Genomic DNA, 16729 nt, shown 5'->3' with positions numbered 1-16729 from the left:
GTGAGTGCAGCAACTTGTTAGAAGACTAAAGTTGGGAAGCAACATAACGCAGTGCTAGCCACAGTCCGGCTTGCATTCTGAATAACAAGTGCAACCTACTTTTTCTTGACTGAAAAAATATGCTCTGTTGCTCTCACTACCTGTCACCAGCGCTGCTGCTTTTGCCGTCTCAATGCAACAAGTTCAAGTGTGCTGTTGAGAGGGATTCTGGGAAAGGCGGTGAAATCTCCATCTTCAATAGAAGCAGATAAGACTGTGGGAAAATTGGCGCACCATTAAGTATATATTACCACACTTCATCACAGAATAACTCCTGGAATTGAGTATCAGGGGGTGGAATTTTCTGGTTCGCTGTCTTATCCCTGCTGGCGTGCGTTATATATTCTTCGTAGAGCTTCTTCACTTAACTCAAAAAGCGACCAAATTTATCTCGTCACCTGAGAAATACATCTGACTATTTGACTGAGAATACCCACTGAGTGAAGTTTGAGTTTTATTAGAACACAGCTCTTTGCTATAAAAGCTAATGGGGGGAAAATATAATATGAATGTGGTCGTGAGTCAGATATGAGCTTGTATCCCGTCTCTGGATTTCTTTTCACAACTGAATGGAGGTAAAACTATAAATGACTCAATGCAGAGACTATTTGATACTGTGCCATGAAATTGAATAGCGATGCATGGTTCCCAGAGGATACACCCTAATATCTTTGGTGAACACATGATCTTTCCTCTTGTTCCACCATGAGGTCTATATTTAAGGTTTTAAGTGAAACACCTCGACAATTAATGGATGGATTACCATGACATTTGGTGACATCGTTCATGATCCCCTCAGGATGAATCACTCCGATGATTTCTCGACCAGAGCCATCACCGGGTCAAAAAAAACTTTGGTTAATGACCAAATACCTGCAAAACTAACGACGTTCCCATCTGCCTCAGCTCTGTGCTAACGTTAGCATGCTAACTATAGATATCTGCTGAATATTGGGATGTTAACATTCTCATTGTGACCACGTTAGCTTGCCAACGTTTCTGTCTAAAACCGCAGCAGTGGTTCAGAAAGCAGGTACGGCAGTAAGAAAATGTTCCACTCTGTTCTTTCGCAGCTGAATTGTGTGTTTATTTGTACTTTGAAGGCCCCACCACCTCAATGGTCCCAGGGGTCATTTCAGGTTGAAACACCATTATGATACCCTGGCAGACCTCCTTGTTCTTTCAAATCCAAAATCCATCATCGGGAATTGACGCACTGGCTGCAGACCCTCCTTGATCTCCTCCTGCAGTAACATTGACAACAGCCAGCACATTCCCAGATCCGTAGCACTTAATCAATGTGTGCAGCAGGAGCTGAAATGTTCTCACCGAGCCCTACCGCACAAGAATTGATTTCTGAAGAGCTGTGATGTGCTAAATACTGTTCGACATGAGGAATCATGTGAACACCACTCAGCCAGCTACTCGTGTGATTAGAACAAAGTTTGATTCGAGCAGGAAGAAGGCTTTGACCCTACTTTAGCAAAGAGAAACTGAAGAACACAAAAGAACAAAGAGGATGATGTTACAGTGCAGCAAGTACAATCAAAGAGAAAAGTACTGCACAGTACTGAAACAGAATTCCAGCCATTCATAATTCATGTATTTCTGTCCTAGTCAGTGCTCTAAGCTCACTTTAATGTTCTTTTCCAAAGCTGGACTCTTCCCTCTGCTCAAATGCAACCCACTTACATTCAGTATATTACATTGACAATATGTTTGAGACTCGGCTTATAGTAATGTGAATACAAATACACACGTTTGTCAATGTTGGGAAAAGTATGGCTACAAAACAATGAGTACGTGTCCCTTATTTAAACTGAAACAACAACGACATCATTGTCCTTCATTGTTTTTTTATTGCCGGTTGGCAACATCCGCTGTGCTGGAGTGTGGAGCAGTGGAGCGTGATTAATTATGGAGTACTCTTGGCACTGAATACCATGCTGAAGTGGTATTAGTGTGTAAGTGTTATTTCACATTGGCACTTTTAACCTTGTGATGACATCATCAGTTAAGAAGGAAAAGTGGGAGGAGCAAAGTGTTTTTAAATGATTCCGATATATACTCAATTTTTAGTAGGTAAGTTAACAGAAACACTGGGGTCTCCTGGATAATGTTTTCGAATACAGCTAGGCTAGCTGTCCCCCCCCCATTTCCAGTCTTTATGCTAAGCTAAGCTAACCAGATGCCGGCTATAGCCTTTTATTTACAGATACGAGAGTGGTATGATCTTCTCATCTAATGCTATGCTAATATGCTAAAAGGCCAATAAGTGTCATTCCCAAAATGTTGAACTATTCCTTTACGGTTTGAGTTGAAGCTTTGAACGGAGAGTTCCCTCCAACTGGAGCATTACGGTCCAGGACGTTATATCGTTATGCCATGGCTTGTTTGAATCACAAGCTCTGCTGATTAAACGCCACTTAAATCAAGTTAGTTTTACAGAAAATCAGTAAAATAAAGAAAACGGAGATTATGACTTTAACTGAATGTCAAACAATTTAAATTTGAAATTGACACTTTAGCCCTTTTCCCTCCAAACCCCTGCGCTGTGAGTCTATACAAAGTGCATCAGTATTTAAATCAGCAGTGACTTGTTGATGTGCCGCTGCATCACTGTCAACCGAGAAAAAAGAAAAAAAAAAAGAGTGACTTTGATTGCTTCCCGTACTGCTGTGTACAGCTTGTGCAATTAAAATCATAATGGCAGATTTTAGACACCAAACTAATGAGCTCAACTCCTCTGAGTGGAAATGCCATTAGAAGTCCTAATGGGACTCCTTCGCCGAGGAACAAAACAAAGCCTCAGCTGCTAGATATGAGATGTGCTGCTTCCAAGACTAGAGATCCACACACAATCGTTATTTGATTAATAGTGTTTGTTTACATGAGGATACAAAGAAGCGTCTCCCCCCTACTGCGCCACGAGGCCCGATGCAATGTGATGTATAATTGGATGCTGGCTGGTGAAAACAGGAAAAAGGAGTTCCTGGGCTTGAATGACGAATTGTGGAGAGGAAAGAAGTGGATTAGGGTTTTTTGGGTAATGCCTTTTCACCTTTTGTTCCTTTTACAACAGCGTCATCCATGTTTCCGTGATTCAGCAGACTTAATGCTACAACCGCTCATCTGTGTACTCGCAACGTCGACTGTAAGTTTTCATTACGCCATATCCGAATTCGACTCTTGAGAAATATGACAGCTTAGTTGCCAAATAAACCAAACAGACAGATTCTGAAACAGCTTTCCTCCTCTGCTCCTCCCTTAAGCCCTTCCTCCTCCTCCCCCTCAGCCATCCTCCGCGGGGATGAGGATCATTGGAGGGGGAAGATTTCATCATCTGGTCCTGCCAGGATCTATTCCTGCTTTGGTGTGTCCTCCGAGATCTCTGCTCTGTGCCACGGCTGATGATGATCCAGGCTCCACACCTCCACTCCCGCCGGAGCACATCAATCACCCCCACTCCTCTCACGCTACTGGAGAGGGAGGGAGGCAGTGGTGGGGGTGAGGGGTGGTTAAGCCTTCGCTTCCACTTCACTCATATCAAGCAGAGAGAAAAGGAAAGAGGAGGTGGTGGAGGTAGGGAGGGGGGGGGGGTCGCTGCAGCCTCTTCTGTCTGCAGTCACAGGATGTCAAGAAAAAGGCCCCAGAAGGCAAGCTATGACATATCATATGGGGAGGGCATGTGCGTGTGTGTTGTGGATTTCATATTTCCCCTAATCTCTATCAGATCGGAACAGACACCTGAGGCGTGAAATGGATGCCTGTCCCAACAGAGGGCACCCAGAACTTCAAACACAATCATTCAAAAGGACTCCGAACAAAACGCACCGGATGAGTCCCCATTCACCGAGAAACTAAATCCCTCAATCACGCTTTGGTCTGAGACTTGACATGACTATCATTTCTGGCTTCTGGAGTGGTATTGGTTCCAGGTCACCGGGTCGGCCTGCGCTTCTGTTGATACCGGTGGGGAAGTGATTGCATCCAGGAATAAGCTGGTCAGCCAAGTCAGTAGAACGATAAAGAGTTGACTCTGTTGACGAGAACCTTCTTTGTGTTGTGTTAGAAATGAGGATAAAAAGGTTTTATTCGGCCTCAAAGTTCTCCATTAAAGGAGACATTGTATTAGACAATAGCTCTGAGGGTTGTTTGGTAGATCCAGAAAAAGCCAAATGATCTGTACAGTATCATGGGTATTTCCTGCATGTGCACAGGTAAGCACCTACTAAAAACACCGCAGCCTCTTTAAGCAATCACTAAAAAAAAAATACAAAAAATATATAAAATTGTAGTTTAATGTTGTAAACTACCAGCTGCTGAGACTTGGAAGACAAAACAAGTGTTGCCTTTTTCTTGCGTGGATGACAGAGGAAGAGAAATGTTGAGAGACGGTGTGTAAACATAGCGAGAGGCAGAGAGGCTGTGTATGTGGATTGCAGAGAGGCGAACAGAGATATAACCTTTGTTTACGAGTTCAGGCGGGCCGGCTGACAGTGTGTATAAGTCAAGCGAGGCCAGCCCACTCGGAGATCTACTGGCACGCATTAATCAAACACCGGGGGGGCGGGGGGGGAGGAAACGCCTCAACACACACCTTTTCTTTAACCACAAGGTTAAGAGGGAATGACCACAAGGTTATTGTGCCACCACGACACGGAGCGGCACTTTGATTCAACACCGCCTCTCCAGAAATGTCTACTCACTGGGAACCGCGAGGATGGCGGCGATAGACTTTTTAACGTCAGAGAATGATTCGTCTGGAGTCGTTTCACAGCGTGAGTTATCGCTGCAATAATATCCCAGAGTGCCGCCTTCAGGGTGATTATGGCTGTGACAGTGATGCAGGAGATGTGAGGCGCAGATGGGGACCACTGGTCATTATTGTTGTTTTACAACTCAGCAAAATAACTAATTTGTTTTTGCTTTATGGTATTTATGCTTATTTTTGAGATGAATTAATCTTAAATAAAGACACTGCAGGTCACTGTAAAAAAAGAAAAAAGCCAACATCAGCATCCGTATTAAAAAAAGAGCATTTTATTAAAACAAAATGTATATTTACAAGGCAAGCGATAATACTTCTGCTGAAAAAAAGCATTGCGCTTTTACAAAAAAGGGGAGTATATGCATACACAACCAGCTGGGGAATGACATATTTGCATTGCAGCTGTTACAGCTTATTACAGTGTGAATCCGCCCTGAAGTTTGACTTTGTTACATTACAACACGGCCGATGGACAGACAAAAGAAATGCAACGAAAAACGGCTTTTGAACTACTCAGACATGTTGATAAAGTTCAGGCAAAAAAAAAAACAATAGCATAATCTGTTTCACAGGACAACAAATGTCCTCATTCTGCAGGAACACGTGTTTCGGTTTAAATACAAATAGAGATTTGAGAGGACAAATGGCTATTTTAGGAGGAAATAAAGTGTAAAAATGGTACAACACAGCTAAAGCTAACAACAGAAGATTTCCCCATCTCTTAAATTAAAAAGAAACAAACCCCTGTGAGCTCATGTGAGCCCATTAAACCTGCACAAAGTATTTGTACCGTCTCCTTGTCAGACAGGACAACTGGCATCACACACAGTCCCCGTCCTTTAGTTATAAAAATAAATAGAAGTGGAGGGAGAAATTGTGTTTTGATAAAAAAAGATTCAGAATCAGTCCAGATATAACTATTATGTATACTGGGAAGCCCTCTTAAGACTATCAATGTGACAGTCGGGGCCTTTTGTTCCACTTGATTCTGCTTTAACTATTTCAGTGTCCTTTGTTGGAGAGAGAGAGAGAGAGAGGAGTCCATCAGGCTTTTGTTACGGTGAAGACCAACATACATGTAACAGTTGTCCGTGTTCGTCAGATACGTAATAAAAGTAAACAACATCACGTTTTCTTTCCCTTTGCCTCCTCTTCGCTCGGTTTTCTCAGAGCCAGGGGTGCCAGGCCGGGTCCATGCGACACAGATTGTCCAGGCTGTTGGCTGCAGCCACCAGTGTGTTGACTTTACTCTCTCCTCCCTCGAACTGAGCCAGGTTATGGAGGCGGGACATGATGGCCGTGACGGCCTTCTGGACCAACGAGACCAGCTGCTGGGAGTCCATGTTCTCCGGTTGGCCGGCGGGCGACAGCGGCATGGACGTGTCCTCCTGGGTCTTCTTGTGCCACGCGATGATCTCGTCGCGAAGGACCGCCTTCAGGATGCCGTCCACCTATCAGGGACAGATGAAACTCAAGATGTCAATCATAAAGAATCAACCATGAAGCAAAGTGTACAATAATCACGGGATCCTCACACAACCAATGTTCACATTTAGAGAAACTTGCGGTTAGTTTCCTTTTAGCACTCAAATTTACCAATGTAGCTCAGTAGGAATAAACTAAAAGTAGCTTCTTAGCTTTGATTCAGATTCAATTACTACATTTTTTGCTCTTGCAATAACGTCCTGATGGCGACAAGTCTGGAAAAAAATAGACTTGTGTCGCCGCCCCCCCCCCCTTTCTGTAAACACAGCATGCTAATCTTCTGGGCTAGACTTTTCTAAGCCACGTGTTGAAAAGTGTCCATCGTGGGACTAAAGAGCGATGCAACATGATGAAACCTCAGCTTATATAAAGTCAACGCCAGTCCCAGACATATAAAACAAAGCCGTTAAGTTCAATCGAGGTTGTGTTCATCCTCCTAAAGGAAATCTGTCTGTGTTGTCAGCAACTCATTACGGTGCCACAGAACTGAAATACATAACCAGAATGTGGCTACAACACCAGCAATCACCCCTGTTCCCCAATCCCACGTAAAGTGTTTCTATGGTTTCAGGCTTTAACATATTCGAGTGGATGATTGTTATGCGTTTGTGGCGTTTTCCTGGAAAAAAAGTCCATTTTCTTTGGCTTTACGTCTGGCACTCGAGTTTAACTAGTTCCCATGGTCAAGTGTTTTGTTGATATATATTTTAGGCACTCGTGCTCCTTCCACACGAGTCGGGCTTTAAGTATAGACCTATACATAGACACCACACACCTGTCATTACCGCCCTGCTGCAGATCCATTATACAAACCCTCTGGCTGCTCGGGCTTTCATTGCATTGTTTTTGGTTTTTCAGTTGAACTTCCTTCTCTGGGTTTATCTCAGTTTATCTGGAGAACTCAGCAGGAGCTTCAATTCCACAACAGACCGCTGCGACCTCGTGACAGAATGAAGTACATCCTCACTGCCGGCTGACTCCAACCTCTCACTTTAAATACACTTCTCCTTAAACCCGGCTAAGACTCGTGCCATCTGGGTAATTTTTCAAGTATACTTATTCTAACATTTAAATGCGATATTGTCACAGCGCTAGTGGCGTAATGGACCACCGTCAATCCGTGATACGCACGTAACCTCGCACACAAGTTTTATGATCCGCTGCAGCACAGAGCAGAGCTGTGTAGCCTTTTATGACAACTTTTACACATTTATATGTTTTAGAAGGATGCAAGAGATGTTCTCCTTAAACCTGCAAGAACTAATTAAGTGGGTATTTAGAGGAAACGCACACAAGCTGTTAACTCAACACGGACATATTACCACCTATGGGTTAGTCACTGTGAGCGGGCCCTTTCAAATATAAGTAATCTGTTAATATGAAAATATTGATTTAAGTAGCTTCAAAGCGACAGCGTAATTACCGAAATTCCAATATGAATCTACGTATACATAACATAAATGGTTAAAATCCAATATCTATCTATATTCTATCGCTATATTCATAATCAATATTCATATTCATATTCAATAAACCTAATATTCAACCTCATATTCAATAAACCACAGCGCAGAATCATATTTATTATTTAAATATTATTATTATTTATTTGAAAACACAGGATAAACATAAACACGGAACAATCTTTAGAGCAGACAGCTTACCTTAAAGTTAGGCTGTGCGAAGCATCGTGCCACAGCAATCATGGAGGCGGTGAGGGGGCCGGAGACGCCGATGGTGGTCAGGAACTCGGAGATGTTCGGCGTCAGACGGAACGGAACCGGACGGTTAGCGTCCAGGTCGCCTGTGGCGTCGTTGATGTCGAAGCGGAAGTAGGAGACGTTCAGCTTTCCGGTGTCCTAAAAACAGACAATCGATTAAATTAAAAGGTACAGTACGAGTCAGAAGTCTCAGAAAACAAGTGTGTGTAAGGGAGGACGTTGTAAATATTATTTACAGACAGCTTTATTTAATAAAGCATTCTCCAGGGCTACCTACTCATAACCAGTACCAATTAAATAACCTATCTAAAGCGTTCCTTTCTGCAGTCCTTAGACCACTAGAATATAACTCTCCTTTAGTAAGGCTCAGGGACTTACAAAACAAGCTCACGCCAACCAGACGGCTACTGTTATTGATCTGCGTGCCCCAGACGCAGAACACGTCCAACTATCAGCAGCAGAACATCTATAATGCTCAATTCATTCTCGCTCCTCTCGCTCTCCGCTGACTTAAATATATACAGCCAGGTTTTCATCTTTATGCCCTGCATTTATGTGCACGAGGACCGCTACACAAGCAGCCATTCCGGGGGAAGATAAGCTCCCGTATATGAAAAGGTGAGTGCATCTGACAGCTTTATAGCAGAGCATTTCATTCCAGCGCCTGCTCTCCCTCTCCTCCTCTGCTTCGCCCCCTCCCATCCCCCCTTTCTTCTTAATTCCCTCCCCACTCTCTCTCCTACTGTCATTTGCTCCTACAGGCCCCAGCGGAGGGCCTCAAGGCAGTGGGCTGAGACACCAGCAACCCCCGGGAGGCTCAGATAAGCCTGCAGACAGTTGGCTGCAGAGGCGGCGCTCAGAATGCTAAATCTCCACAGTAGTGGCCAGCGATGGCTTCATTTTTTGGGGGCTGGTGTGAATGGGGTGACGCGACATTAATGTGTCTTGTGTAGTGTACATTCAACGTATTCTGAGGAGACGATGTGACAGGTCTTTAAAGAATTAAATTTACGACTGAATAACAGCCTGCTGAACACCACAAAGAAGTGCCTTTCATGACAGATGCCTCGAGGCCTCATTGAGCTCTATAGGTGCCAACACGAGGTCTCCGTTTAGGCAGGGTGGGGCACAATGCTACGGCTGTGATGTCCTGTCCTTGCACTCCCGCTCGTTTGTGTGTAATGTTTGTGTGTGTACGCACGCTCTCTGTACCGTAATCCTGCTGTGTCTAATGGGATCTGCGGAGTGGAACAGGCAGTGAGGGGGCTTAATACCGGCGCTTAGCTGCCCGGAGGAACGCCTGTCAGCAAAGGCCGATTAGGATCAGAGGGGTTGGGGTGGCCGACTGACACAATCATCTTTAATAATGACTTTTAGAAAGCTGTCCGCGGACCCGAGCGGCAGGCGGATGCGCGTTGACTAGAGAGGCAGACGCGCGCTCACACACAAACACGGCCTCTTCAAATTGAAATGTCTTTTGATAGCTGTGGAGCGGAGGAACTGAATATAACGTTCTGTCAAAACACCGTTGCCATCGACAGCGGCTGGCTGACTGATAGGCCTAAGCGTGAATGTCATGGGGGAGAATGGTAATTCATACGGCCAGATATGGAGCCGGGTAATGGTGATCTCTTAATGCATCTGTGAGAGTGTATATCTATTGAATTAGGCCCCCACCATCACACGAATGCCACTCGCCCTTGACAGAGAGTCTGACGTTGTTTCTGCCCGTGTGTGTGCGTCTGCACGCTTCTCCTACCTGTGCGATCTGCAGCATCTCGGGGTTGAGCCTGTTGAGGTGGAGCATGAACTCGGCCAGGCCTATCAGGGCCAGCTGGATGGTGAACATCTTCCGGAAGGTCCAATAATCGGTGGCGTTCGGGAAGGTGTGGAGGGCCCACTCCTTCAGCATGCTGCGGGGCACCATGTTGCCCTGCACCTCCTTCAGGATGTCCCGCAGGACCTGGTGGTAGACAGGGGGAGGGAGTGAAGGTTAGGTAGGTGGTCCTACTATATTTTAAGCTAAATAAACCACATCGGCTATTTTTCTTAATTTTTCTAAGCCCATTAAAGCAGAACTTTCAGAGGTACATGGTTTTCAAATGCTTAGATGCTTCCTAAGCGACGTGGCTGCACAAAGCTACCGTTACAATACAATCACCCAGGATGCAATGGTATACAATGTATACCATTAAAAGGAGGCCACAGTTGTACCAGGCTACACAGATGTATTATACATTGTATGTATGTGTTTAATGTCACAAGTCATTTTTTTGCAAGTCAAAGTCAAGTCTATGTAAGAATTTTCCAAAGTATGTGTTCTATTATCAACAGTCCTTTATCCATTCACATGCATTATGGGTATTAGTGTAATATTTCCGATACCACTGGGAAAAATTGCAAAAAAGTAACTGAGGGCATAAAATCTTTGTTTTAATGAAAAGATAAATATAACAATGCAAAGTAGCTCTGGTGCATTTTGAGGGCTAAATTAAGAGGCTGGATCTATGAAGAACTTGCTGTGCTCTTGAAAAAAAAATGCCATCATGAACACAGGGGTTGTATAAATATAAATGGTGATGACTGGACAAAAAAAGTCACACCCACAGAGCATTGTATTTGAGATGAGGTTCTGTAAAGCTCACGGTCGGACACACAAAACACCGTCGCGTAGAGGTACGGACACCGAGCGGGCCGTCCCTGACCCGCCAAGATTGAAGTGTAAAATATTTTCCGTTCATTATAAAAGAAAAACTGTGGCGGGCCTAGACTGTCTGGTAAAAAAAGGAAAACACTGAGGGCCACAACAACAATCCGCAAATCATCATATCCAACCGGAGCGACTGAGACGCGTAGCAGACAGCACAGAGAGAGTGAGAGGAGGCGGGGCTACGTAGTCACTGCAGCAGTGTGTGTGGGCGTGTATAATGAAAATGACTTAATGATGAATGATTGTTCATGAGTTCCAATTCTCAAGTCTGTGTCTAGTCTCGAGTCTTTTGAGGACGAGTTCTCAAGTCACAAGTCTCTGTGTGTGGGCCTCTGTTCGTACGACCGTGTCCATACCTGGTGGCTGGCTTGAGTGCCTCTGGCCTGCACCGTGGCCAGACGATCGTAATACCGGGAAATGGGGTTGTCGTGTTCGATGCCCTTCTTGGCACAGCGTTGCTTGTAGATTTCCACCAATGACAGAGATGAAGGGTTGTCCTCTACCAGCCGCATCTGAGGCGACACTGCCACCACTCTGGGCACTGGAGAGACAGAAGACGTGATACATGCGGGAGAGAGATGGGGAGGGGAAATAAGATGGCGATAGCAGGGATGGAGGGTAAGGAGAGGGGAAAAAAATACCAAGTCAGTGACACACAAACTGTAAACATCTGGCTGCACTTCCTAGGAAACAGTCCCTGTGTTACCACAGTGTGAACCACAGATCTAAACCGATAACTAAATACTCCAGAGTTGGGAAACCGCTGCACTGAAGGCGTGCCATCGCTCAACACCGAGCAGGGTCGAAGGAGGTAAAAGGCTGTGCACAGCCCGGGCTGCCCAGTGAAAGCAATCAAAACATTGACATACTATGGCACACCAAATCAAATCAATACCAGCCGTTTCAGTTGCGAGGAAATGGGCTGGAAGGGGACTGTTGAATTCCCCGTCCATATTTCCTCTTAAACAGACCAATCAAGTGCATAAGAGGAGAGTGGGCAAACATCTGGGGGGGGGGGGGGCAAACCACAAGGGGATGACAGGACAGGAAATAGCACTTGAAAGCAAATTGAAATTGTGTGTGTTGAGTGAGACAGCCACAGAAAGAGAAGGGAAATGAAAGGGGAGCGTCATTGCCAGTCGGTATCAGTGTACAGCAGCACTAGAGGTGACTGTGATGAACAAATGTGTAAAAAAATAAAAGGACAAGAACGTAATCTCAGAGAAAGATCCTCCCTAGTCCCGATATGTTGACATCTGTCTTATCCCCGGTCCTACCAGTGAAGAAGAGGTGTCTCTTGGTGGTCTCCTTCCTCTTCTCCAGACACGGGTTGAGGAGCCGGAGAAGCTGCAGGACCCTCTCCTCGCGGCGCGACTCGGTCAGGCAAGCGTCGTTCATCACCAGGTACGGGTAGATTTTGCCATTGTGGCCGCGGATGTAGAGACGGCGTGCCGCTGTATTGTGTTTCTGGACGATTTCCACTCTCGGCATGAACCTGAGAGAGAGAGAAGCACAGCGAGACAGAGCTGAAGCAATTCACGATATGGGAGGAGTGATGTGTTCTTGCTGCCAGTTTTCTATTTTATCCACAGGCAGCAAGAAGTAGATACATCTTACATTCATCAGCAAGTGTGTGTTTTTGTTATAATAGAGAAGGGTCTTGTGTACCTGGCGATCTTGATGTAATAGTGTGTAGGTTTGGGCATGAGGAATTCCCCGGGGATCTCCACCTCGGCCGTCTGTGCAGAGAAGTTGCTGAGGAAGCGGCACTTCTCCTCGATGAGGAAGAACTTGGGCAGCTGCTTGGTCTTGGCCTCCAGGATTTTGATCCACTTCTTCAGCTTGGAGATCAAATTGTGAAGCTTCATGGAGCCCGGCACGCTGAAGTCAAAGTCTGGGAAGGAAAAAAGGCCGGTTAAAAACAAGAATCTCCGTGCCAGTGATTCGAATGCGGCCGGAGGAGATCCTGAAGCCAGCAGAGAAAGGGTGGATTGGGGAGTGGATGCGTTACCGTTTCCCTCTCTTAATCAACTTCCCTCAAAATGCCCTTCAGCAAGACACTCACCCCCGTAACTGTTCCAGTGGAGCTGCTATCAGCCGCCAACATTACACACCAGTAACAGCAGTGGGCAGGTGTGTTTAACCTTTAACCTCTCCTGCAACGATAGGCTCCTAGACCCGTGCTATAAATACCAATGTGTTTCTAAGCAACATTGTGTAATAACATACAATAGGGGGGGGGGGGGTTTAAAACAAACAAGCAGCAAACGCGCAGGGGACGGTACTTAAAAGTCGAGTCAAATATAATGAAAGAAAATAGAACAGAAATAAACGGAATCAAAGAGACGTTTGAAAGCTTTTTGGTCAGATGACATTTCAAACACTGCGAGGCCTGTTCGAGAGCAGCGGTGAAGATGAATTGAAGTGAGATGTGGGTGTTTGCTTTACCGGTATTTACACAGCAACTAAGAACACCTTGTTTCTCACAGCGATGGCCTCGGGGCGGGAAGTGGTTCCAGAAGCCCACATCTGGGAAAATGTCCGTTCTAAATAGTGCGTTGCCCTGTTGGCCACCTCACTCCAGCAGTGTGGTGAAGTGCCTTGCTTAAGGGAACGTCACCGGGTAAGTTATTCATTGCCGGCTGGCAGCACGAGGAGAACCGCTCCATCGACTTAAAACTCCCAAGTGGAGGCCGGGAGCTGATTAAATTAGAGCTATAAAAATGAGTCTTAAAGTATTAAATTCCTGTTTCAAGTCACAACTCATATTGCACATAACATATTGTGATGAGCTGCAGCAATAACAACGGAAGGAGAGGAAGTGAGCCAGGCAGGTTTTCCATTTTAGAATAAAGCCCCCAGGACATCTCTGTAACACGCGCACGCACACCTCCTATTTCAGTACACCCTGTTGTGCCGCCTGTTATAATGAATCCATGAAACTGCAAGGCATTGCCATTTCAAACCTGTTCAATCTCTCCCAGAGTGAGACCTCCTAATACTTTAAATAAGCCCTTTAAAACAGCCAATGTTCTTTTCGTAGCGGCCCTATTTCGCCATCCGTCCGCCTGCAATTCGGCCGGCCTCGCCGGCAGAGGTAAAATTGAAACAGTCCTGAAGAATTGCAACCCCGACAACAATTGAGTGCCACAAAAGTGTATAATGCTTACAAATGGAAAAAGGCAATATAGCGATATCATTCCATCTTTATCAGATATGAAACATTTTACCCTGTTTAAATCTGGAGACGGCTGCACATGAGACGCAGGCATTGTGTTATTACAACTGAATTACCTGAATATTTTAAGTATTAAACATGTTGTCGAACATGAGCAACGAAGGCCCTTTCGGAAACAATTAGCAACAGACATTTCACCGTGTTTCGAATTAATATAGTGTGACAATAATAAACCTGCGGTGCTTTATGGCAAGTACAATACAGCCGGAGAGAGAGCAAGAAGAGAGTTGTTTCCAACCCCACCGAACTCCTCTTTGACCCCTGCTCTGTCAGCTAGCTGGGGGAACAGGATGCTGAGAGATGGAGTGTGGTGTGGAGAGAAGCCGGGCTGCTCTCTGACCTGTGTGTAGAAGCCCACGCTGGTAGTCTGGCCCTAACCTGGCCCGCCTGGCAGACCGCAGCAGAGGATCCGCTCTTCTGCACCAAAATATGGATCCAGACTCAGCAGGTGGGCCACCTCCGTGTATAGAACCGTCACTCCCTCAAGTCTCACTGCCCTGGTCCTGACTCGGTGTGGGGTTGTGTGAATGTGTGCGGTGGGATGAAGTCAACTCAACTTTGTTGTGTCCGATTGGTGAGCTGAAGTTTCGAACGTGTCAGAGGTCATCACAGCGGCGGCGGGGGTTTAAAAGCTCTGACTGACAACCAACTGAAGCTCGACAGAGTAACATTTAACTGTGGTTAATTCCATTGCAGCACGATAAAGGACTCTTTAATAGGCACAGAATTAAAAAGCCGGTGCATTTATTTTTCAAAAAGAATCTCTTCTGACAAAACTCTCTGGAACAGATCCACTGCTAAAACAGTAACTCATGCAAATAGTGTTCGCCGTAATTGGATTTGAATGCCTCCCTGCTGCCAAATGTTATATGCGCACACATAAACCCATATTTTCTGGCCCACAAACCCTGTGAAAGCGAGTGAGCCACTAACGTGGTTCGGGGAACGGGAGCTTGGCTGCTCGGCAGCCTCTGTAAACCCTGTTTGTTCCGCTCTGGAGGGCTTGTGTGGTTTCGGTCTCTTGTCGGCCCCGCTCCCACGTCGCCGTGGGGACAGCTGGGTAAGCGAGGGTCGGCGGGCGCTCCGCCACGCAGAAGCCCCGGTGACGCCTGGCTGCGCGAGCACAGCTGGCACCGCAACATCTGGCGAGATTCATCAGCGCTCGCGCCGAGTCTCGCTCGCTCTTGTTTGCGTTGTTCGTTGAGTCGGTCCCGTGCTTTTGCTCGCTAATGCCATCACACCTGTCTTCCTCTCAGACTCTCCTTCCCATTATTTTCTCTTTGCTAATCTCCTTCCCTCTTTTATGCTCCTTCTCTGTGGTTTTATAGGCTCGTCAGCTCAATTTTATTATGGCTTATTTTTTCCTCTCTGCGTCAGGTGATCATTTCTTTTCATTCACTCACAGTCCTTGTCCTCCACTATCCCAGGGCCAAACACATTAGCTCTATTGGCCACTCTCAGGACCAGTGGAGGGGAAAAGCACAGGAGAGACTGAAGAGCAGAGAGGGGGGAGGAGGTAGGAGAGGCTGCGTGGAAATGCAATAAAAAAAGGGGAGACCAGGCCGTTTACTGCGAGGGTAATTCAGCGAACATGTATGTGTGCAGGAGTGAAAAGGAATCAGCAAAGAGGTTTATTTGTACACACTGAAAGCTGGGGAAGCTGCAGCGGGTCCAGTGAACTGTGGTTTAACTCCCTTATGTAATGTGGGGAAACAGACACGCGGCTTCCAAAAACAGGGGAATGATTGTTTAGAGAAAAATGTCTCAGAGGAGGCCTTTGGCTAAACTAGAAGTGCACCTGTCCCCGCTGGATGCCTCAGCTCACATATGAATCTGAACAATGGCGGCCAAAATGACCGGAGGCTGGTCTCAAGTTGGAAGGTGAAGTCCAACATCAAGTGCAATAAAGTCCAGTGGCTGTTTGTTCAACATTAAAACCCTGATGCTGTTTTATATCATCCTACTTTGATGACCACAACTACAAGGGATGTTAATGTTGGTTTTGAATTGCTATTTGTACGCTTCTACGAATGATTTTCTCTGTAATGAGAACACAATAGCTACCCTGCAATTGTTTTGAACCAACATATAACAGGGAAAGGGAGTTAAATGTTCCATCTCTGTGCCACAGTAGCTTTAGTAGCACCTACCTGTTCCAATGTTGTATTATATTTGAACCATATTCACTTTTGCTCCAGCAAGCAACCCATAAACAAAACAAAACCTTGACAAAGAGGATAAATACTGTCGGCACGACTTCTAGCCTCAACCACAATAAAACAGCACATGACTGGTGGCTGGTGGTACTTTAGCCTAACTGGGACTACGCTACTACATTTATATTTCAATACAAAATGGCCAAAGGTTCAGTGTCCATATGGTGGAGAACATTTTGACTTAAGATGGAGAATCCTTTCCACCCTGATGAAATGCCACCAGTGAATAAAATGATTTAATTCCAGTTTCAGTAGCGAGACGTACTGTAACAACTAAGACTGCACGCTGATCTTTTACAAAAGAGTGGATGGTTTCATGGTTTCAGCTGAGGCAAGAGACCCGAGAGCCTTCTGCTCTATTTCATCAAACCTGTGATCGCCACCGCAGCGCTGCACCAGCTTAGATTAGAAATGCAGCTGACTGGTGTGTAATCAAAACCATCGTGGCCATGTGTGCACACAGTGTAATAAAGACACAAACTGACCCCCCCCGTATCCCTCCCACACACACACACACACACACACACACACACACACACACACACACAC

At 45.6% G+C, this 16729-nt stretch overlaps 1 protein-coding gene across 1 annotated transcript in view; it reads right to left on the bottom strand.

The window, feature by feature from the left end:
- Positions 1-5062: 5062 nt before the first annotated feature.
- The window catches only part of trrap (transformation/transcription domain-associated protein), a 71715-nt gene continuing 60048 nt past the window's right edge, over positions 5063-16729 (bottom strand). The window contains exons 66-71 of the mRNA XM_031842955.1: positions 12395-12620; positions 12004-12221; positions 11083-11267; positions 9776-9979; positions 7960-8154; positions 5063-6261 (exon numbers count right to left, since the gene is read on the bottom strand). Coding sequence (XP_031698815.1) covers positions 5977-6261; positions 7960-8154; positions 9776-9979; positions 11083-11267; positions 12004-12221; positions 12395-12620 — 1313 coding nt within the window. The 3' untranslated portion in view covers positions 5063-5976. The remainder of the gene's footprint in view (positions 6262-7959; positions 8155-9775; positions 9980-11082; positions 11268-12003; positions 12222-12394; positions 12621-16729) is intronic.

The sequence above is a fragment of the Anarrhichthys ocellatus genome, unplaced genomic scaffold (assembly GCF_004355925.1).
Source record: "Anarrhichthys ocellatus isolate YVR2014 unplaced genomic scaffold, GSC_Weel_1.0 scaffold4, whole genome shotgun sequence".
NCBI lineage: Eukaryota > Metazoa > Chordata > Actinopteri > Perciformes > Anarhichadidae > Anarrhichthys > Anarrhichthys ocellatus.
The sequence above is the reverse complement of the archived record's forward strand: the minus strand, read 5'-3'. Positions and strand labels throughout refer to the sequence as shown.